Source organism: Chamaea fasciata, unplaced genomic scaffold (assembly GCF_029207755.1).
Source record: "Chamaea fasciata isolate MVZ Bird 193981 ecotype frontalis unplaced genomic scaffold, bChaFas1.0.hap1 SCAF_5, whole genome shotgun sequence".
In the NCBI taxonomy this organism is placed as follows: domain Eukaryota; kingdom Metazoa; phylum Chordata; class Aves; order Passeriformes; family Sylviidae; genus Chamaea; species Chamaea fasciata.
The window spans coordinates 66,107,295-66,130,656 of NW_027094090.1; the positions used below are offsets into that span (position 1 = coordinate 66,107,295).

A 23,362-nucleotide genomic window follows, 5' to 3' on the forward strand; every position below is an offset into this window, starting at 1 on the left:
CCAGCACAGCTCTGCTCCTTCTGGTCTCGGGATGACGGGCTTCCCACGGGCTCCAGCAGGGTTATGGCACAGCCATCACCCCCAGGTTCCTCTCCTGCTGCTCTGCCTTGTGTGGAAAGCAGCCAGCAAATGATCACTGCCCTTAGAAGGGCTTGTTTTCAAACAGTTCCGCTGGTTTTAGCTCGCAGGTCTGGTACCTGCACAAGCCGTGTGTCAGGCAGCCTCTCTGGGCTGTGGGACCAGGATCTCTGGAGGGCTCAGCGATGCAGGGAGTGCACCACTGTCACACGGGGTCAAAGCAGCACCGGCTGTGAGACACACCAACTAATGCTTTACAAATGAGAGACAATTACAGCACTGGAGACAAGCTTGCTGTCTCTGCCCAGATCTCCAGAGCTGTGTAGCAGGGGCCTTGGTGCTCAGCTGTCCAACCCAGCTACTCCTTGCTCACCTCAGTGACCAGCAATAAGCCCAGCAGGTAGCCTATGACTGCAATGGCCAGGATCAGCAGCTCCCGACGCCCCTTCTTCCGAAACACTTCTGGGAACATGTCAATAATAGCTGTCACCATGCTTTCCACACAGACAAACTGCAGGAGAGAACAGGTCAGAGAGATCAGCATCTCTCCTTCTCCAGGCACGCACTTCCCCTCACTGTCCTTTTTGTCCTCCCACCACCCAAATCCTTCCTTTTTCATTTTTTTCTTTTCATCTGCCTCGCTTCCACCAAAGGCCAGAGAAACAGAGGAAAAAGGCCTGATTATCCAGCTACAAGGGCTGAGGTTTAACAGAGCAGAGCCTGAGCAAAACACCTGCCTGCTGGACATGCAGGACACCCTCTGCTTCCCTCGTGCCAGCAGCAGAACTGCACACTGCACTCTGCAGGGTTTGTTCCTGGCATAACAGGGATACGGGATGTAAGACATGGGCACACCAGTGAGAAGAGGACACAGGGATTGCTCTGGTGGGATGCAGCTGGGAGAAAACAGCCCATTTCCCTGTCCCAAACTGTCCTGCTCTGTGCTGGGCCTCACTCTGCAGGGTGCCCAGTTTTGGGGGGATGTAGCTGGGACACCCTCACTTACACACTGGGAGAAGATGCCAGCAGAGATGCCGGCCCACATAACCACTGGCCTGCCAATGGCCCTGGCTCTGAGCTCCCACAGTGTGGAAGTGCTGCATACAATGTAGAGAGCCTGTTTAAGGTACCAGCAAAGCCCAGACCCATCCTCTCCTTTCCAACGACTGTGGGGAATGCTCAGGCTGGGGACAGGCACCTGCATGTTAGATGAAGAGGAGGGTTTGTTGTACCTGGCTGTCCAGTCCCAAGAAGATCAGCATGAGGAAGAAGAGGCAGGACCAGAGCTGAGACACAGGCATCATTGATACTGCTGTAGGATATGCTATGAAAGCCAGGCCAGGACCTGCCAAGAGACCACAGGATGACCATGTGTGCCCCCCACACCACCACCTGCAGTACAGAGTAAGCTCACACACTTCGTCAAAGCTCCTATTGCCACAGCTCCTCGCCCACCCGCAACTGAAACTGTGCTGAGGAGTAGTGGTCCTGCAGACCTCTCTGCAGACACCCACAGTAATAGAGAATGTAGAGAACATCTCAGGTTTCACCTCAGACAAGTGCCCTCCCCTTCAGGCTGTTTGTTTTCCCTTGGCTCTGAAGTCTCCCAGAAAAACTTACCTGATTCGGCCACTTCCGAAATAGGTATGCCCTGCTCTCGAGCCATGAAGCCCAGCACGGAGAAAATGGCAAAGCCAGCAACGAAGCTGGTGGCGCTGTTCAGGGAGCAGAGCATGATGCAGTCCCTGCAAGAAGGAGACCAGAGAGAAATGCGGATTTCCTGCTGCAGAATGGATCCACTCAGGATCATGCCTGTGCTCAGCCTCCCTAGCTGCACAGCACTACTGAGAAACAGAAATGTTGTTCTTGAACCCTGCAGAAGTAAAAAGCTCACAGCAGAGCCAAGAGTTCAAGAGTCACAGAACTATACACGGCAGAGCAGGGGAATGGGGCACAACCACACAGCACATAGCAATAAAAAAATTACAAGAGTCCAGAGAATAGGAAAAAAACCAGAGAAAATTAGGAAAACAGAAAATTAGAAGAGGAAAGAGGTTGCAAAAGGAAAGGGTCAAGAAAGAGGAGTATCTGAAAGCATGAAGACATACAGGTTCAGCAGGCCTAGTAAAACAAGGGCAATAGGATAATAAAAATCCTCACTGACAAGGGCTGTGTCTACACTGTCTTTATTAGCTACGCTCAGGTGGAGGCTGGGGTGTGCTATGCTGCTTGTCCTGGAATTTCTGTGCAAGTGGTCCTTGTGAAAATTGGGCACCACTCTGAGCTGGCTGGGCTGGCAGCCCCACACCCCTGGATCCTGCCTGGGCAGCTGCCAGGGCTGACCCACAGCATCAGCTGCTACAGGGCAGGCACTGTGGACACACTTGGGACACCTGGAGCACAAGGCAAGTAAGGAACTAGGGGAAGGTGTCAGCACACTACTTCATTGGTGACTGAAATATTTTGGGAGAGCCAGAAAAAAGTATTAGCTGTCCAACCAGCAGCCGTGGCAACACCTATCAGAGAATAGAAGGAGAGATGATTGATGTCTCCCAAGCACAGTTCTATTTTACCATCTGTGCTGGAGCAATATGTGAAAGAACAGCTAAGTCCCTGCTTCTCAGGGCTCTGTAGTGGGTGTCAAAACCGGTCCTGATGGCTCCACTGAGCTCCATGTCAGGCCATGGATAAAATAGATCTGTAATCCAAGGGCAAGGAGAAGGCCAGACAGACTTGATTAATCTCCTCAAAAGGATCAAAAGGCCACTGGCAGTACATTAGTCTGATGGTGGTAAAGCACTGGAGACAGGAGGCCCAGCCATCATCTTTGTACCCCCTCCTCAGCCCAGCAAGTGATGGCAGAGCTGCCCACTCACTCCGTCAAAATACACTGTGCTGTCTACACAGGGGCTGGAGACACTCTCCATTTCCATTCCTCCCCCTCCTCCAGTCCCATTTTCACACTGAGCACTATTAAAGTCATTTTCTGGACTCCTCTCTTCCCTCAGCCATTCTCCATCCCTGTGCTGAGTCCTGGGCAGCTTCTGCACTCTGAGCAGCTCGTTAGTCACAGCAGCACGACCCAAGGTCTGCCCCAGGGACAGAGCCTGCCTCTGATGCAGCTCTGCGCTATCTGAGAAAATTGCCAGAAGGAGATGAGGAGTCCAGGCTCTTCCTACCTGTAACAGTTGTTGGTGTATTTGTTGTAGCTGCCCAGAGCTGTCAGGCATCCCTCACAGATGGCATAGGAGAAGAGGATTTGAGTGCCTGCATCCAGCCAGACCTGGAACAGAGAAGGTCAGTAGTCTACAGAGCTGGCAACAAAATATACAAATGGCTGTGCCCTGTCAACAGTAACTCCTTCAGTCATGGACAACAAATCCGGTGAGGCAGAAAGCGGTTCTACAGTGAAGGGAGAATCTGGGATACCTATCTGGAAAAACTGAGCTATAGAACTGGAAACCCTTTAGGAAAAGGCTCTAGAGGAGACCAAATTTTCGCATCCCACTCAAGGTGACACCGTTTCTCCATCCCCGCCTTTGCATTCAGGGTGGAGATGGCATCCCTGACAGCGTGGCTCCATCTGAAGCTCTCACTAGAGATGTCTGTGGTCCCTACATGGCCCAGATGATTAATCACCTTGCAGAGTCACTGGTGAGTCACCCCAAATAGAGTGTGATCAACAACCTGTGTACTCCCTTCCCTGCTCCCAGATCTAGCTTCCCACCTCCTCTGAGGCCACTGTGCACAGTGAAGGGCAGAAAATTACCAAAATGAGAGACTGCAGGCCAGTGGGGTGCCATGCACCCAGGTTCCCCTTTGCTCTGGCACTCCATGGGAAAAGTTGAGTGGGGTTTGTCACCACTGCTCCTGCCCTCTCCTCCATTGAGAGCTAAACTGTGGGCAGAGCTGCAGCTCTGCTCTCACACAGTCCCAGGGAAAGCCCTGAGCTGGGAGTTTCTGATGGTCTCCAGGTCCCCCACTCATTCTTTTTTTCCTCTAAGCAGTCCCCAGCTGTAAACATCCAGGCAGCTGGAATTTGGTAGCCTTCAAAGGATCCCAGCCTAGGCACTGCTGCCTAAGTTCACACTGATTTCCCACAGATAGGCATCTACACAGGAGTCCTTCAGGCACAGACACACACCCCAGTGAACCAAAGCCCCACCTTCTGCCTCACCTCAGTACCAGGATCTCACTGAGAGCTTTAAGAGCTCCAAGGACTGGCAGCAAGGATTGACCCTGCCCTAGGCAGGTGGGACAGGCCCCCAGGACAAGTGAAGGGAACCCAGCTGGTCACAGCCCACGTTATGTGCGTGCCTTTAGTCTCTGCAAGCACAGGGACCCCACATGTCCTGGGAGGGCTCCGATGGAGCCAAAGTGCTAACCAGGCCAGAAAAAAATTAAAAGTGATAGATTATATAACCCCTCCCTTAATTATCTGCATTTAACAGCCAGAAAAACTATTTGTCCCATGGTAAGTATTTTATATACTCTTCTGGTTTTCTGAGCCCGTGAGTAGAAATGACCTAATATACCTACATGCTGCAGACCACAAGCAAAAAAGATGCACTGTGGAGGGGGACTAGACTTCTCTCAGAAGTTTCAAGGATCCTGGTTCCCTGACCTCCTTTCATAGATGACAGCAAGATGCTCAGATCCCAAGGGCAGGGCACTGAGAACACTCCTGTGGCCAGTACTTGCCTGACACCACCCCTCACCTGTGGGTCTGCCAGCCTGGAGATGTCTGGCTTCAGGTAGAAGATGATCCCCTCAGCAGCCCCTGGCAGCATCACCCCTTGGACCAGCAGGATGAGGAGCATCACATAGGGGAAGGTGGCAGTGAAGTAAACAACCTGCGGGGGCCGGGAAACAAGGAGAGACGGGCTCAGAAGGGACGGGGGCAGGCATCGCTTCACCTCACCTCATCTGCAGACCCCAACCCCAGCAAACCTCCCTGACTCTGCTGTCGGCTGTAGCTGCTGCTGCTAACATAGAAGAGGGATGGGAAAGAAATTAATCAAGGTTACGTCTACTGGTGATTGAGTTAATCTGCATTTTGTTCTTCATCCAAGACTCTGCCACTGGTTGCTCTGCTTTGTTTTCTCTTTCCAGTCAGTGTAATTTCTCTGCTCTCCAGCTGTTCCCTTCATCTTTCTAGGGCTGCAGAAGAAACCCAGATCTCTTCCTGCCACTGAGTTTTAATGAGGTATTAAAATGATCCTTTGCACAGCAAGAGCTTTCCAAATTAAATACCAACTTTTGCTGTCCAATTGGAGACACCCATGAGGGGGTCTCATTTCCAGAAGTGCTCATGCGTCACTCTCACCCCTTCAATGCCTCTGAGCTCACAGGTAAAAACTGGGGGCAACTCAAAGCCTTTAAAGAAGAGGTAGACCATTATTTTTGTAATACCTATTTTTGCTTCTTTTTGTGTGTGATATAAATAAATATTACAGTAGAATTAATCATCTCACCATCTAAACCATTTTTCTAATATAACATTTTTTTTCTATTTGCAAAATATTTGTGAGCAAGTTGCAACTTCCTAACATTTATTCATTACTAAAATTCACTCAAGTAATGTGGAGGCTTGTTTACTCCATGGATTCATAGTGATGGGCCTGAAATGACATTTTTTTTGTGCTTAGTGATAATTGGTCAAATAAGTTACAGTACATTGTACTTTTGCTGTTCCCTGATTGAATGAGAACAGCACTCCTTTGGGCACAAGTATTAAAATCTACCTTCAGAAATCACTTTTAAGGAACATTTATGCACAACAACTGAATGCATAAGGAAGAGAAACATAGGGCAAAATGAATAAAAGAAATAGGCTTTTAAAAGAAAATGAGTCTTTATGGAGTTATTTGGAATTATTGTCCTGAGGTCACTATGGTTTCTTTAAATTTGGATTCCTTAAATCACAGAAGCAGAAACATAATGATCTGGCATGGTTATCTGATTAGAGCAGCCTCTCAGGCAAGCACAACCTCCTGTTTAGACTGTAGCTGCTGAACAAAGTTATGCACCTACTCAGAATTCTTGGGTCTTTTCTAATGCTTGTCTTAGTATATTGTCAGCAAAGAAAAACAGGGAAGCAGATGAATTTTTTGACAGTGCCGCTGTAATATTCAAAGTTTCTCCCTGCAGAGCAGACAGCTGGCCTGTTTGACCTGTAGTATATTTGGGGGCCGAAACCCCCTCTCTTATTGTTGCACCATGTCCATAACACCTGACTGGTAAACAGCCAATAGCCCTGTACCCTAAAAATTGCGATGGAAAAAAATCTTCCATAGTCTCAGGAAGACCGTTCCATTCACTATATGTAGTCACTGTTTTCTCTCACTTTCTGGCCTGGTTTTGCCAAACCAAGTCAGCTAAACCAGCCTGACTGAACTACTTTAGCTTTCTCCTTGTATAGGTAAGTTTTGCACACAGGGGAAGCACCAGGCAAAGGAGAAACTCAGTGGAGAAGGCAGAGAGTTAAAGAGAACCTCGGGTGACTCAACTATTCTTCCATGCAGATCACACAGCCTCTCAGACCCAGTCTCTTGTGAAAATGGCACTGTGGTACTCAAATTAGGGAGCATCAGAGATTCAAGGTTTGAAATGTAGATCATCCATCCCCTCTCCCCGTAAAGGTGGAGTCTGACTCTCCTTCCTTCAGAAATGGTGGACAACAAGTCCGCATCAGCAAGAACCAGTCATCAGCACAACCTGGCAAAAACCTAGTCAGGGGAGCAAGCTGTTATCTCATTCTGCTGCAACGGGTGTCCGGCACAGTTTTAAATTAGCAGATGGGATTTAACACTGAAACACAGGTGTCAAGCATGAAAAGGAACACTCGTGAAGAGCAGAGACAGTGATTTGAAGGAAGAAACCTATTGCAGAAATTGGTTCCCTCCCTTTGCCATGAGGACATCCCCTGGACACCCACAAAACTAATCATTAATCATCAATCATCGTTAATGATCCACCCATCTCACTGCAGCTCCAGGAAAGAAAGAGGTTGTGAGCAAGTCAAGGCCATGGCAGTGTCCCTAATACCCAGCCCAAGGAATCAAACACTCCAAAAGGAAAACGAGTCCATCTGCTCTACAGGGTAAACATCAGAAAGAAGCATTGGCTCCGGCCTCATTAGCAAAATGCAGAAAGTGACCAACTGACCCAAAACCTGCAGATTCAGAAAGAGCACAAAGGAGAGAACAAGGACACTTCTCCCACTCCAGGTGTTCTGCAGGATAAAGAAGCAGGAGAGATTCATTATCTATTCTCTGAGCTGGTTGCAGGCAGCAGCTTGTCTGTTTTGCTCAAGTGTTTAATTATTGCCAGGAATGGGAAGCCTGCCACTGCAGAGGATTTTGTTGAAAACACCCTCAAGCCACAGCAGGACAACCCAATGGTGAGTGGATGATTCCCAAGGGCACTTGGGGAGAATCCATCAGCCACTGTGGGTATCTGCAAGTGAAAATGTGATTCAAAACTCCCCTCAGTCCCCAATTCTTTCCTCATTCTCCCCTCCCTGATGGACCTACTCATTTATTCTTCCTCTCAGGGTTTAAACACAACTGGTGTATATCAGTATGGACTCAACAGGTTTTAGGTTTCACTTTGGTGCTGTGTCTCCTGCCTCAACTTCATGAAGAAGGAAGAGAGATTGGGGAAGACATATCAGATGGGTAGAAGGAGGCTTATGGATACAGAGGATAAACTCCATTCCTACTTTGCCTGAGGACTTGACGCCTTTCCAGATGCAGAAGTAGCAGATGATCCAGGCCAGCAGGAGACACAGAGCCAGCTCCCAGCGCACAGTGCCCAGTTCGTGAATACCATCCGTGAGCCCCAGGACTCGCTTCCTGTCAGTGGCCAGGGACAAGAGAGAAGCATTAACACTCACCCATACAGACCTTTCCCACATTACCTCATCCAGAGACCTAGCAGCCTATCTACAGCACATCTGCCCAGGGTTCTCAGCCATGCAAATCATCCCAGCTCTGCTAAAGGCTCCCCTCTCTGCTCATCTCTGCTCCACCATGTCCTGCAGCTGACCCAAACCCTCCCACTCCCCAAACCCATGGTGCCACGCCCATCGGACCCACACTACACAAAATCAGCACCTGCTCCCCATTGCTCCCCGAGCCTGGCAGCTCCCCAGCACAGACAACTCAATCCAAAGCAGGCCACCGAAGCCACTGTCAGCCCATGGCTACCATTCTTCCTCCCCATATGTTACAGACACCCTATGTGTAAGCATAAACTAACTTTATGATTCCCATGCTCTTCCCTTAGCCTCCTTCTCTGGAGATTCACCATCACGAAGGTAGGCCACACGAGAGCTCAGCACTGCAACTCATGCAGTTCCCAGAAGTCCAAGCCCACACTTACAACTCCTCTGCACATTCTGCTCAAAACCACTTCCCTCAGTGTCCCCTTCCCTCTACAGAAAACCCAAACAACTGTTTCAGAGGGGCCTCAGCTCTCACTAAAGAGTATGTGCAAGGAGCAGGGCAGGAGAGGGGGGTCAGCACTGTGCAGACCCTTTTTGCAACCATGGGCATATATCATCTTGTATGTGCCCTGTGGTGTCTGCAACAAAGGACAGTCAACCCTTTCAAAGGCACTTCAGGAGACAGAAATGGGGAAAAAACCCAAACTCAGCTCCTGAAGCTGTGTCCTTGACACCCCTCTTCTTCATAAGACTTTCCTCAGTAGCATGTGGAATGGTAGGGTGGCCCCAGCAGCCATTTCAACCTCTCTAGGCTGCACTGATGACCCTACCTAGGACATTGTCTGGCCTGCTGCAAGACCCTTCACTCAGACTATATTTTAGTGCCTCTACCCCAAATTCCTCAAAATCCTCCACCTTCCTCAAACTCTCCTCTAGCATCTCATGCATGCATCTCAGATTCCTGCTCTCCAGGGATGATCCTGAGCAGCCTGCTGGATCACTTCCCTTAGACAGCAAGCAGGACTGGGTCAAAAGAAGGTAAAAGGCAGTTTTTTTCCCCTTTGTGCTTCACTGTGGAGGACTGTTTAGTCTGCTCTGGCCTCTCATGCTTGCCTGCCAACCTGCAACACCCAGCACACATTCCCCTGCTTGCAGCAAGCCCTCGCCTGCTTTTGGTGCCTGTCTGGATGGCCACACTCCCCCAGGCACCTCAGTGCCAGAAAGGGAACACACCCTCAGGGCGCACAGGAGCCCCCTGGGCAGGCACACCGCGAGCGCACTGCCTTTGGGCTGTGCCAGTCCTCACACCCTGGACTCTGTGCCCATCTCCCCGCCAGCTCCTTGTGCCCCCACGTTGGATCTGACACGTGGCCCCTCACTCCTGCAGACACACAGGGCCCTGCCCAGGGACTCCTGCAGTGGGACCCTTGGGATGAGAGGGAGCCTGAACAGAGGGAAAGCAGTCACATACTCCCAAAACTCGATCATGGAGGAGGTGGCGTTCGCAGGCAAGGTTCTGTTGACCAGGTTGGATCTATTCAGAATGTCCACACAGAGATCTGCCAAAAGAAAAGGAAGCTGATGAGGTAAGGAATTCTCTAGGGCTCCTCCATAAGGGATGTTCCCTCCCCGCTGGACGCTAACCCTCACTCTGGCAGCACACAGATCCTTCATCTTGTGCTACAGCGCATCTCATTAAACACCTCATTGAAATCTGGCTCTCCCCAGGTATGAATCCCAATCCAGCAGTCACCAGGGGGGCTTCAGGAAGGGAAGAGGGGAAGGAGAGAACAATTCCCTGCCAAGCTGAAAACAGATAGCTGCAAAACATAGATTACCGAGGGATAGTGACTATGAGTAATCAGGATAGAAAATGCCATTCTCTTTCCACAGACTGCACCATTCCCTGTCCACACATGAACACACCACAGAAGCCTTCATGTTCTCCTTTGCCATCCCCAGCCCTATTACAAAGCATGAAATAAGTAAAAACAGAGGAGGTGCCACACATCCAATGGACCTCATCTTGCATTTTGCCAGCAAAAGACAATCCACCGGAAAACCAAGGAAACCAGCTGTTGCTGGGAAGCTTCTCTCTGTTAAGAGAACATATGTGGCTTTTCTTACAAACAAACCCATTACGGGGGAGCTGAAGGAATTGGATCAGCTCTTTAAAAGGCTGGTTGCTTCTGCTGGGATGAAAGGGCAGAGGGAGCTGTGAGTGAAAGGCCCACAGGGCAGAGAAATTTAACTAATTGCAGAAATTAATCATCTGACGCAAGAGAAAAAGGGAGGGAACCAAGCTGCTGCCTTGAAAAACAACCTGTTCAACATGTTAAAAAAGTCCTGACAAAGACATTCATGAGGATTTCCTCACATCTACCCCATCTTCCCAGGCTCAGCACAAGTACCTTGAGTAAAGCCAAAGCCAGGTCTTCCCTGCAGGGCAGAGTTAAGTGAACCGTAAGCATGAAGCAATGAGACCCCTGGTGAATATAATGGTACGGAGCCTGCATGGATGTGATTAACCAGGAAGGAAGTGCCCTTGGAGTTCTGCGATACTGGTTCCCTCATTGGGAGACCTGAACTGGCAAAATCCTACACTGCAGGCTTGACCTGGTTTACCCAAAAGCTGTGAGCGCAGAGGAAACTGTTCATTGGCAACAAGTGTCCCAGTAACTCCACAGGAATGCGGTAGGGTAAGGGAACTGTAAGACAAACTGTTGCACCAGAGCTAATAAAAAGCTCCTGCCACATGAGGAAGGCTCTAGATTGGCTTGAAAACTCTACCATCCTCCTCTCCTGCTTGCCAGAAAATGCCAATTTTTTGGTGACATCACATAGCGGCTCATAAGAGCTTCTTATCCAAACAAACAAACAAAAAAATTTCCACAAAACCCAAATAATTTCTGGGAATTGGAAAGAAGCTAGGAGATGACCAAGGGGTACCTGAGTTCCAGGGGTTATTGCAGCTGGCCCATGGTAGCACTGAATTGAAGGAGCTGAACAGGAAGAAGAGTGCCCAGGACAGGATGACGATATAGTAGATATTCAGATATCCCACAATGACTTGGGAGGCATATCCAATTCCTGTGAAGAAAAGCAAAGGAGGTGAGGATGGGACTGGCAACCAACTTCCAACACATGAGGCTTAACCCCAAACAAAGACACAGGTCACGCTGTGGTAAGACGGATGCAACACCAACAACATGGTTCACCAGAGAATAGTGCAAGATCTCCTTAAGGGAAAGAGGAAGGATTTTGTGACTGTGCACGCAGACAGGAAACACCGTTGGTAACTCTAGACAGGTCTGTGGTCAAACAGCCAGAAAACCTTATGCTGATTTGAAACAAAATTTCTGATGGCTACCATGCCACAGCATCATAGTGCCTCTTCTTCAGATACATACACCTCTAGCCTTTGAAAAAAAGAAATGCAGCTGAGTCTCTTACTTCTGCAAAGAGTCAGGCAAAAAGCATTTTTACAGCTGATATATACCATGCTCAGCTTTGGTCTCGGGCCCTGCTTGTGCCTGTTGCTCGCTGAGACCTCGGAACAATAATCAGACCAGGAAGGCCCAATTCATTGATTTAAATCTGGTTGTCAGTGACCTGTTTCTCCTCTCTCCCAGGCTCTGAGCTCCTCAAAGCAGAGACTGTGCTTCAGCTGGACCAGCACAGCCCCCAGCCAGCACCACACACCCTCACTCACATCAAGAGGGGTCAGGGAACTGCCCTTGCACACACAGCAGGCAGCAGGAGGAATAACAAGGCCGGGAGAGAGAGGAAGGGAGGGAGAATAAAGGAGAAAGAAAAAAATAAAGAATAATAATATTTCTAAAAAGGGTTCTGAGTCAGTGCTTGTTAGAAAGTGTTGCCAGTAAATACTGTAACTTGACTGACCTTCAAAGAGGGGACAGATCTTCCTCCAGGCCGTCACCCCTCCCTGGCTCGTGTACTGGCCCAGCGCCGTCTCCAGGAAGAACAGGGGGATCCCACAGGTGAAGAGGAAGATGAGGTAAGGGATGAGGAAGGCTCCTGCAGAGAGGGGTAAAATGCTGCCTCAGAAACCTCTTCAAAAGCTTATCCTTAAAACCTCTTGCCAGGTACCTGGGATCAGAGCTGGAATCAGCTACATAAACATAAATATTTCTCTGAACAAATCGTGCAACCTCTGCTAAAGCAAACAAGGTCTCCACCACTATCATTTCTCAGAAAAAAATACAAGGGTGGTCTGCCTCGTGTTACTGCAATACTTCTGCATTTGGCATGGGCCAAAACCTAGAGGTAAGGAGTAGCCAGGCAAGGAGCTAAAAAAAGATAGTGCTGAAGAAGTCCTCCCTGCTTCATGCTCCTGACCTCATTCCAGCTTTCAGAAGGAATGGGGTGAACAAAATAAGTCCTTGTTTCACATAACCACATTTGTTCTGCCTTTCATGAGAGTCACAGCAAAACTCCCACTTTGCCCAGAGGATACAAACCTGGAGGCTGGTGACATTTCTTGGTAAGTAATAAATTTGCCAGGATATAAATTTACTTGAGACATATTTCACGTCAAATTTGGAAAGCAGATTGCTTTCCAAAGAATGGAAGAATACCAGAAGAATGGAAAGAGGGGAAGAATATCTTTCTAGCATTTTCAAAATGAAGTTTAAGTTCTACCTTCAAAAATCACCTTTTGCTAAAATGTAGAAAAATGTCTGAAGAGAAATCAGCCTGAAATGGCCCTCAGATTAACCCTTGTCAAAGTGGAGGAGGAAGGAGAGGAAGAGCAAGGCTTTTTCCCAGAAACAGTGACCAGCAGAAACTAAGCGTAAGAAAAGACAAACAAAAATAACAACAACGACAAAGTTTAATGCCCTGAAAAAATGTTTTAGTGCTCTGTTCAGCTGTCTGAAACTTTTTTTGCACCTTTTCAGTTAAGCTGCCAAACGAAAACACCAAATACATTCACTGCGCTCTGCTCCTGAGATCTCATTTTCACAGCTGACCTTCCTTCTGTCACCTCACTCTCTTTCTCCACACCCTTAGTGCAGATTTTCACACTTCTGCTCCCCTCCAAACAAGATAAGGTGACTGCCTTCCTCCCTGAAACAACTGTGGCAGACTTGGCACTCCATACAATAAACTTTTGGTCATGAACACCTCTCTTGCCAGTGCCTGGAGAGCACCTCGGCTGCTTGCAAGATCAGAGTGCCTTTCCCAGGCACTGTCCCCCCAGGCTCTTTCCTCCCCTGCCAGCACAGGCATCCACACTGACATTCCTTCCAGGGACAATGAGCAACTAGGAACACTTGCCCTTGTTTTTAAGCCAACAATGTTACAATAACAAAGAACATCCAAATTTCCCCTAAACACAGCTGTGTGTAGCTGCAGGAGACATGGGGCCAGAGGGAAGGAGGCTGGTTCTCAGGGTCAGTCCAGGTCTGCGGGGTAGGGAGTGAGAACTGCAGACCCTGAACAAGAGGCAGCTGCTCCTTTCAGCGCTGCAAGACATCTATGCCAATTCTGCACGACAGCTTTATTATCCTGCACACAGATGAGCCTTTCAGCAGATTCCAGACCCTCTCATCTGATACAATTTGTCCCAGAGGTTGGCCCATTTTTGGCCTCTGAGCAATGATGGTTTTCTTGCACCTCCATTGTCTTGTCTCTTTACCAGCTGAAACTCCAGCTCTGATCCCCTCCTCAAGTTCCTGCTCCACTGAAGGAGACTCAGCCTTGAGTGGGGCCCCAGAAACAGACCCTCTTTCCTTATGAGTCAATAGTAAGTTCAGGATGCTGAGCAATTAGATCAAATGTGACAGTGCAGCAATAGATAAGGTTGCAGTAGGTCACTTTACAGAAAACAAGCACTATTGTCTCTGTGGCATCTGTCTTCATAGCTGTATAACCATTTCAGTACATTCAAAGGTGGAGAAAAGTGACAGGACAGCAGTCTCAAGGGTTTGGGGGGTAAGGGTGGGACAGGGATTTTCCACTCATAGGTGGAAAATGCCTTTTTGCAATTTCAAGAACGCTTCCAATGGCGAGAATATCTTTAAGTGTCACGGAAAAGACACGGCCTTGTTCCACATCACCCCTCCGGTTCCCTAGAGCGCTGGAGAGGGAAAAGTGCCTTCTACAGCAGTAGTGTACCTTCTGCAAGGAAACGTGTGAGCAGTGAGGGAAGGACTCTCCATCCTAACCTTTCCCAAGCCTAGCCTCACTGCCCTCTGAATCGAAGCCTTAGATACTCCGGAGGAGTTTAATTAAAAAGACAATGTTATTCAATAGATACTTAAAGTGAACAAAAGTAGCCTTTCCACTTACGCTAATTAGCATACAAATTGCAAGGACTGCTGAACGGGTACCACAGGCATAAACTATGCAAAGATATCATCTGAGCTCAGGGAGAAATTTTCCACGAAGATCCCACAACTCCTCACTCCAAGCGTCACTGCAGAACAGGCTGTTCAATCAGATGCACCTCCAGTGTTTCCTACCCTGTGCCCACCTGACCTGCTCTTGGTGCCTCCCTTCAATATATCGGAGAAGGACACTGGAGGATCTGCTAAAAATCATCCCAGCTTCAGGAGAAACCTAACCCCATTTTCTTTAACCATTTCTTACCCTGCGCCTGTTTGGTTTTGAGGACGCATTTTATTGTCTCTAGTTTAATTTGGATAAACTCCAGCAACAGCACAGAGGACAGGAATTTGGAAGGCCTGGGAAAAATTACAGTGGAGCTACTCAGCTATTGGTGAAAGCTCATAGCACCTCGGATAAGAAAGGCCTCTGGGGCATGGTCTGCAGACAAAGGAAGCTCAGAGTGGAGTGGGGGGGAAGCAAGTCCCAGACCATTATTTCAAAGTGTTTTTAGAGAACAAGAACAAAAGAGAGGTTGTTGCTGTATTTGACATGTAATTTGTTATTCCTCCTTTTCTTTTATAAAGTTAGATTTTTATTCACTGGGAAAAGTCAGTGACAGTCAATTATTCCCTTACATTTCATTTTGTTGTTATGAGAAATTTTAACTTTTAACCATGTAAAGATCTTATGGCAGTGTTACTGCAAGAGAAAAGGAGAGCCATGCAAAGAAACAAAAAGGAAGGTGAATGAACCTTCCGGGGGATGAATTTCCCTTGTAGTGATCACTGTGAGAATTACTCCATGGGAAGAGGCAGGAACCTCCTTCTAGGGCAGATCAGGCCTCAGCTAGGATACCAGCAAAGGATACCAGCACTATCTAAGCCTTTCCTCCTCTGTAAGAAGGGCCTGAAAAAGATGGATTTGACACCAGGAGTAGAAAAAGGGAAATGTGTAGGAGGAAGTTGATCTTGGCTTTCTGACCAGTCACAGCATCTGATATTTTCCAAAGACCAATAATTTCTTGAGATGCCCAAGAGCCTTAATTTGTTACTAGAGTTCCATTTTTCAGGAGCCCAGATTCGAGAATGCTGTTTTAAGAAAGAGTACCCACTGGGGAGCCAGATTCACTCCCGAGTTTTTATACCTCCTGTTTTTGGCAGGAACTGACTTGTTGAAGGAGCGAGTAAGGGAGTGCCTTAGAGCACACGAGGCATAGGAGAAATGGGTCCAGGCACGTACATATCTCTCACCATACCTGCAGATCTAGAACAACTCATGTGTGCTGTGAACTCACCACCACCATTCTTGTAGCAGAGGTATGGGAACCTCCACACGTTACCCAGGCCAATGATCTCCCCAGCAACAGACAGCACAAACTCCATCTTGTTCTGCCACTGGCCTCTCTCTTTCATCTTCACCATTTTTATCTCTTCAGGAGATGTGGTGGCCCCGTTGAGTTCTCCTGCCTTGGAGATGGTTCTCGCCATGGCTGTATGGGACAGAAGAGAAGGAGAACATGGGATGTAGGACACCTCTGTGGGAAGAGGAGAGGGGGGACCAGAGACCACAATAAGATGTGTTCTCAGTATCAGTATGGAAATTTAGGTACATCTAACTGTGGCATTACTGAGCAGAAGCTGGCCTTCCAGTCATGTCCCTCTGGACAAACACCAGGAAATGAGCCATCTCATGGTGAGTAGGGACTACCAGGGAACCTGGCCTAACTGGAAATATGAGCAAGTGTAGACCCTGACATCTAACTGTCCCAGCAGTCAAGGAACACCATGGCACTTGTTTTGGTGTAGTTTTCAATGAGGTGAGGAGGAAGCAGGAGCAGGAGGTGGTGGGCCATGCTTGCACTTATCCACACAAGACAGCATCATTATCAGTGTCTCATTTACTTCTGTAAAGGAAATTATTTCCTAAATGCTAACCCTCTGGGTATATCAGGCCCTGGGGCAAAGAAAGATGCTTGTGTGTGAAAAGACAACTTCTAATGAATGTTCACAGCAGAACAAGTAGTTCTTTGACACAGGCATGTTTCCTTCCTGTTATTCAAGTAAAGAAAGGAAATCAGATCTCAGTGAAATACACCAATTGCTCTCTAAATGCCCTAGGCAACAACAGGCTTTGTTCCCCCATCCGCTTTCGTGAAGGGCTCATCCTATTTGCTTTGCTATCAGCCACAGATTTCCATGGACACTGAATGGAGGACTGAGACATCAACCAGCGTAAGAGAGGCTGCAACAAGATCAGGGGGACACGAAGCATAGAGGAGAGCAGTCAGGGGCTGGTGAAGATCATCCTCCAGGCTAATACAGGTTTCTCATCAAAAACGTGGCAGAAAGATCCTGGTCTCTGTTAAATCTGAGAGGTTTTTAGAACTACTGTCAGTAAGAGCCTATACATGGGCAGTACTGCAGTGGGCACAACCAGTTTCGGTGTCAAATGCAGATGCATGAAGGCACTGAGGAAGAAACCTCTGTTTTACCTCCAGCCCTTGCCCTTTATGGTCCACATGCTGGAAAGCACCTGTTTACTGGTACGGCTTGCACTGACCCCAGCCACCAAGGGCTTCAACACCTGTGGATCTACATGAGCATGGGAAGGTGAATCAGCCCTCTAACAGACTCCCACAAACCTCTAACCCCACATTTAAAGAAGGTGGTGGAATCCAGGAATCAAGGCACACACCCTAAATGCTGGCTTGCAGCTGCAGCTCTGCAGCTCCCCAGCAGCTCAGCAGTCCTTCCAGCCCCCACCCAGCCCTTCTGCTGCGCTGCATTGGGAGGTAGAATCATCAGCTCCTCCTGCCAGCCAATTTCTCAGCTTCTAAAGGCCAGGCAAGGCCCTTCTCCCCACTGCCTGCCTGCAGTAAGGCCTGCCAGCTGGCTAATCAGTTTATTCTGATGCTGCAGCACAGCCTCCTCATCTCTGAGAGGAGCAGAGCTCCACACACTGTCAAATGTGAGAGAAAAAGTAACATGTACTTAATGAAATGTGTTTGATCTGTCACAGCCCTTGGCAGATTCCAATTTGCTGCAGTCCAGGGCACGTTATCAAATAGGGTGATGTTTAAGTCTGGGTTTGTTGAGGATGTCCGAGGAAGCTGGAAGGAGAAGATTAGCTAATTTGTTTGTATTCTTTTAATGTAAGGTGGATCCAAGAGTCAGCCTATTTCTACTAATATTTGGGGTTTTCTTTCATTTTTGCTAGACCTGTTTCACACATGAGTGCAGAGGAAGGTCACGATCAGAGAATAACCTCCTCTCACCCAGACCTGGGAAGGGAATGTATGAGTGCCAGCCCACAGCCCCAACCTGTCACCAGCCTCCACCTCAGGGACACCCAGACCAGGATTTTTTATCTGTCCTCTGACTCCTGAATAGGCCAGCATGAAGAAGTTGGAATGCTGCAATAAGGAACACAGCTGGGGGAAAACACAGAACAGCAGGGGAGACACAGCACTTCTGCCTTCATTTTCCTATTTTAAAAAGGGAGAAAGTACCCCAGCTATGAAACCAAGCCTTTTCAAGTGGGAACAGATGGTGGATTAAACTGGGGCCCAAAGTTTTTCCCCTTCATGGCATGAACTACAATGTTTCCTTTCCCAGAAAAACCACGTACATTACACATCCCCACTACTTCCCTCTCTGCTTTGCCTGCTGTTTCTATGAGAAAGCCTATTCATACACCTCCTGGCTCTTCTCCTGAACAGTTAATCCTACTGTGCCCCTGCTCTATATGTTTTTAGGCCAGATGGGGACTCAAATAACTTCTTGTTTCCAGCTAGGAGCAATTTGGTTCTCCCACAGCAGTCACAGCCACCTACTGGGTTACATCCTTCCCAAGAGGCAAACATTTTCCTCTTCCTTTGGTTACCCTCTCCTTAATATATGAGTTTGGAGTAAAGACTGTGCCCCTCACTGCTTGCCTGCATTTTTTTCTGCAAAGTTTGGAGAAAAATCCTATGACTACTTCATTCCCAGCCTCTTTTTTTTTACCTCTGCCATAAAGTTTGCCCAAGCTAAAATGTCATCTTGATGCAATCCAGAGTCTACTCCTCCCCTGGACCCTCTCAACCACCACCACCACCTCCTTCCCTCCTCAGCTCCCTCTGATCCCACTAGTCTCTTCTAGAGGTGCTCTGCTGTATTTTCAGCCCTCAGCACTTGGAGGAGATGGTTTTTTTGCCCTTCACAGAAATGACCTGTAGTCTGTCATCTTCCCACAGAGAGTAGTGAGCTCCATAGGAAATGGTACGGTATTTGGTACTGGGCTTGGTGCGTGGACATAGCCACGCTTTTCCCCAAAAAGATTTACTGCTGGGAAAACAAGAATACACCTGGATTCCTGCAGGACCTGGAAAGAGAGCAGGCAGCATGAAGGCAGCCATAGACCCAGGGCAACAAGTTCCATTCTTGAACATTCAAATGAGGCAACACAGTCTCCCCTGGGTCACAAACTTTGGACTGTGTTTGTCCCACACCTACCACCATGGGATCCTTCAAGTATGGCCACAAAGAGCAAGGAAAACCAAGGACTTCTCTGAAGCACTGTGGTCACTCAGCAGTTGCCTACGATGTGCTGAACCCACAATGCAGGTATGCAGGAGAACAGCATTTTCCAGCTTTGTTTAGAAACAAGATGCCACTGAAGGGGAGAGGCAGTAATATGAGGAGAAAGAAAGCATCATTTGAAGCAAAATATGGTGCTATCCTCAGGGTAAAAACCTCTCTCAGGGTAAAAAAGGGCTTTTTCAAAGTGGCTCAGGTGAGGCAAGGAACAAGAGCAAGACAAGAAAGATGAGAGAGAAGCCACCTGGAGTTTTGGCACCAGAGGAAGAAGCCAATAGTGATTCTCCTAAAGCTTTTCTTCCTGCAGACTCACTGCCTGTTCCTGACTGCTGTCAGACAGCAGTTCCTACTGCTGGGAAGTTAACATCCTCCATTTGACCCCTTTTGCTGTTTTATCATAAGGCAAACGAGATGAGGACAATCTCCAGAGAGAATAGTGAAACAGATGGAAGAGCAGACAGAAAGGTCTCGAAAAAGCAGCTGATAACATTCCTGAGAGGATGCACAGTGTTAAAGCTCCCCTGGACACTCGAAGGTGCTGCCTGAACTGCAGAATGCGGAATCACAGGTGACAACGCAGACAGCTGCACTGCATCTAAATTTCTTGATTTCATTTTGAAATAAGCAGCAGATAAACTGCAATTTAGGATGGGGAGGGAGGAATCAGGAAGCAAGAAGACTGGGCTGTGTCACGAAAGGAGGAGCAGGAGGACACAGAAAATTCCCTGGTTGTGCAATCAGAGCCAGCAGTTAGTCGGCAGCTGAAATCCTGCGCTGCATTTTGATGGCAGGAGGCGGGGGCGGCTGTGGGAGAAGACACAAATCAGGGCTCAGCGAGGAACAGCAGCGCCAAGGTACAGCTTAGGGAACCAACCCAGTTAAATTAGTGCATGGGGGCTGCTACTGGAATCGGTCATCTCCGCAAGATGGACAAGAAAATATGAGCAGTGCAAGCAAGGGCCTTCCAGCCAATCTGAGAGCAGCTACATGAGCAGAGACAGCTGCTTCCAAACGGGAAAGCTGCTGGAGAATGGCTCACTCCAGCTGCATAACAGGGAAAGGCAAGGAAAGATGTAGAAAAACTGATCAACTCTAGGATTGCAATCAAAATTAAAATGCCTTTCATTTCAAGTAATTGAAAGTTAGTTGGCTTCTTTGCACTTTCTAATTAACTTCCAGGTTCTGTGGGCTGCAGGCTATTCTCAAAGCATCTGTTCAGCAAGGTTCATGAGGCACAGGAGGCTGTTACGAGAATCAGATCCTACCCATGTTTTCTCCAGTGTGAAATAAAAGCAATACTTGTGCAGTCAGTGAGTTTGCTACCTACTGACACCAGAAAGAGTGAGATAAGGAACTCAGTGAGTTCCTCATGAGTGAGTTCACTGATGGCACAGACATCTGCAAGGATTATAGAGCATCACCCTTCAGAGCACACACCCCTGATGCAGGAGGGTGCCAAATGGGTCCTGTTCTGTCTTCTACTGCTGGACAGGAGAGCCTCTGAAGCCCCTAACAGTGGCTGGACCTTCCTGAGGATCAGTGGCAAATCTCTTGCTAAACGTAGTCTGTTTTTCCCAGGGCCAGATCAGTCTCTGTTGCTGCCCATGGATCACCATCCCTGCTCTGGGCTACAGAGAAACAGAGGTGGTTTCTTTCTCTAGCCTAGAAAAAAACCAAGACTAGCTGACGAAGTCCATAAATGGTGTCTAAATATGACTAGAAACCAGCCTATGCATCAAAACAGATAATCTCAAGACCTCCACTCAGCCCATAGTCTGGCTGTATCCAGTGCAACACAGCAGGAGGGGCAGCCACAGTGGGATCCATTCTCTGTACAGAGCACCAGCAGTAGGTCTGGTACAGACACAGATCCAGCCAGCCCCCAGGGGAGCCCCTAGAGACACCTACCCCATGGCTGAGGCTGCCTGGCCAAAGTCCTGGGGCTGCATCAGAGGTCCCTGTGTGCAGCCAAAGTGTGTGGCCAGCAGGGCTCCTGTCACTGGCTGGGAGCAGAGCAGGTGAATGGCACAGAGGGTGAAAGCCACGCTGCTCCAGCCCCCACTCAGCAAACAGGTCCCTGCACAGTGGGGCAGCAACCTGCGGTGCAGCCCAGAGGTGCTCCACAGCGACAGGACAGAGTGTGCAGGACGTCTACAGGGCAGCCATCACTCTGGGGCAGCAACTTCACGAAGCAAGATGCCAGCCAGCAGCCCTGAGCAGGTCAGATGAAGAGACAGAGGCTGCCAGCCCCCAGCCCTGCTTGGCAGCCTGCTGCCATCCCTGCGGCTGGGGGCCAGAGCTGAGGGAAGAGTGGGAAGCAAAGCTGCTGGAGCAGGAAAGCAGAGGAGCCAGCACTGCAGCCAGTGGCTCAGAAGTGGGAGAGCAGCACAGGAAATTTGGCATCACAGGGCTCTAGGCACTTGTATCTAAACTCCTCCAGGTAGGCGCACCCTGCCTGACCTCCCAAAAGCACAGCCTGGGGGCACTTGCTGTCAGTGGTGAGAAACAGGGAGCACGGGGGAAGAGCTCAAGCAAAAATCTCCCAAAAGCCAGGCAAGGCTGAGGCATAACACTGCCTTACGCTTCCCAGAAGGGAGGACGAGGGGAGCCAACAGTGTGCGTGGCAGAGCCCGGCCCCTCAGCACAGACACGTTTGTGGCCAGCACGGAGCGGCAGAGCAGGGCCACAGGGGCTCCCTGCCGTGACTGTCCCCACACCGTGCTCCCTGTTCAGCCCTGCACAAGCCCAGCGCCCCGTGTCAGGCAGCACCCTGGGCAGGCTCAGCCAGCTCCAGCTGGTGCTCAGGACGAGTCGCATCAGGTGACATCAGGGGCACACGGAGACCATGACTCCAGCTGTGCCTTAAGTGTCTTCCAGCAGTTCCTGCCATAACGCCACATTGTAATGTGGTGGCTGCACCCCACCTGCGCCCTCCAAGGGGCCAGGTACCTCCAGCCTGGGGCACCAGAACTTTCCTCTAGCTCTGCCTGGGAGCACAGTCAGGTAGAGAAAAGGCACGGGGCTCTTTAGCCTGCCCTCTGCAACAATCACATCTGCAGCCATGAATCCAGAAAAGCTGGGCTGCTGCAGAGCTACAAAGGTCAGGTCCAAGGTTCAGCCTCTTGTATCAGCAGCTGTCAAAGAGGAAAAACTAGGGCAATGGCATTTCCACTGGCATGAGATGAAAGCCCTGATTAGTAGTGATTACTTTAAAAGCACTGTTGATTTAAGAAGACACAGATCAGGTGTTATGAAACCCTCATGTGTTCTGCCTGCATTTGCTCACAAATATGCCCACAGATTCCAAGAGTTTAGCACATACAGAAACTGTTCTGTCTCCCTGCCCACCCCTACCGGAACAAATTTGATGAAACCTCAGGGGCAAGAAGAACAAGAAGTGCACTCCCAGGCACATCTTTTAAAACTAGAGCCCCCAAGTCAATGTACTGCGGTCAGCACCTCTGCAGGGCAGCACAGGAGGAGGGGATTCATGCTGGCAGTAGCTGAAATGCCTACAGCCTACTCCACTCCTAGTGCCTTGGCTCCTGTACCTATTATCAACCAGACATCTCTGCCCTTCATCCCTGTCCCTGTCTCACTCACTGTTGTGTCTCTTCTCAATCTTTCTGCTGTCTGAGTACTTCTCTATCACTCTCTCCCTTTCTCCCTGCTGCCACAACCTTCAGTATCAATTACCCATCCTTCAGGCATCACTTTGCTCTCAGCTTCCTGGCACCCCCTGTGCAGCATCTCAGCCTGTCATTTTCCTTTTCCAAAGGAACCATTGAAAGAAAAACCTTCTTCCCCGGGTTGATCCAAATTGCTTATTCGCTCCTTCTTTTCCATCTCTTTCTTGCTTTACTTAACATTGGGAAGGTTTTGCCCTTGCAGATTTGCTGGCCCGCTCTCCAGAGCACGGCAGGCGTGCAGCAGCTGGCTGCGGGAGGACCGGAGTCCCCGGCACTCCCAGGGTGGCACACACATCCAGCCAGATCTGCTCAACAAGCAAACACCCAACTCACCTGAACCCAGCGTGGGTCTCCCTCAGGCAAGCCCCTCCTGTCCTAGCATTCCCCGTCCCACTGGAGTCCAGGCAAGGAACTCACTGAGTGCCAAAGCGATACAGCAAGAGTTAAGGCAGAGACTACCCTCTCTCCTCCTCCTGTCCCACCCCTTCCACCAGCTCCCCCCACCAAAGTATCACCCAGCTCATGCGTGGGTGGTGGGACGTAGGGAAGGGAGGTGCATCATGGCAGAAGAACTTTCTCCCCTAATCCCTTACAACATGCACCTCTCCAGACCTTGAACTGTGGCCCTAACAAGAAAGCAAGATGAGAAAGCAGCCACAGGCAGGCAGGGTAAAGGCCCAGGGTTTGTAAATATCAACTACAGCAGGCAGGGAGTAACT

At 49.1% G+C, this 23,362-nt stretch overlaps 1 protein-coding gene across 1 annotated transcript in view; it reads right to left on the minus strand.

Annotated features, from left to right (window-relative positions):
* Positions 1-23,060, minus strand: part of SLC6A12 (solute carrier family 6 member 12) — a 36,043-nt gene extending 12,983 nt beyond the window's left edge. Inside the window, exons 1-11 of the mRNA XM_066184231.1 lie at positions 22,977-23,060; positions 15,672-15,866; positions 11,930-12,064; positions 10,976-11,116; positions 9,498-9,585; positions 7,802-7,934; positions 4,797-4,931; positions 3,258-3,361; positions 1,699-1,823; positions 1,311-1,423; positions 452-589 (exon numbers count right to left, since the gene is read on the minus strand). Of these exons, the coding sequence (XP_066040328.1) occupies positions 452-589; positions 1,311-1,423; positions 1,699-1,823; positions 3,258-3,361; positions 4,797-4,931; positions 7,802-7,934; positions 9,498-9,585; positions 10,976-11,116; positions 11,930-12,064; positions 15,672-15,864 (1,305 nt within the window). The 5' untranslated portion in view covers positions 15,865-15,866; positions 22,977-23,060. The remainder of the gene's footprint in view (positions 1-451; positions 590-1,310; positions 1,424-1,698; positions 1,824-3,257; positions 3,362-4,796; positions 4,932-7,801; positions 7,935-9,497; positions 9,586-10,975; positions 11,117-11,929; positions 12,065-15,671; positions 15,867-22,976) is intronic.
* Positions 23,061-23,362: the final 302 nt, after the last annotated feature.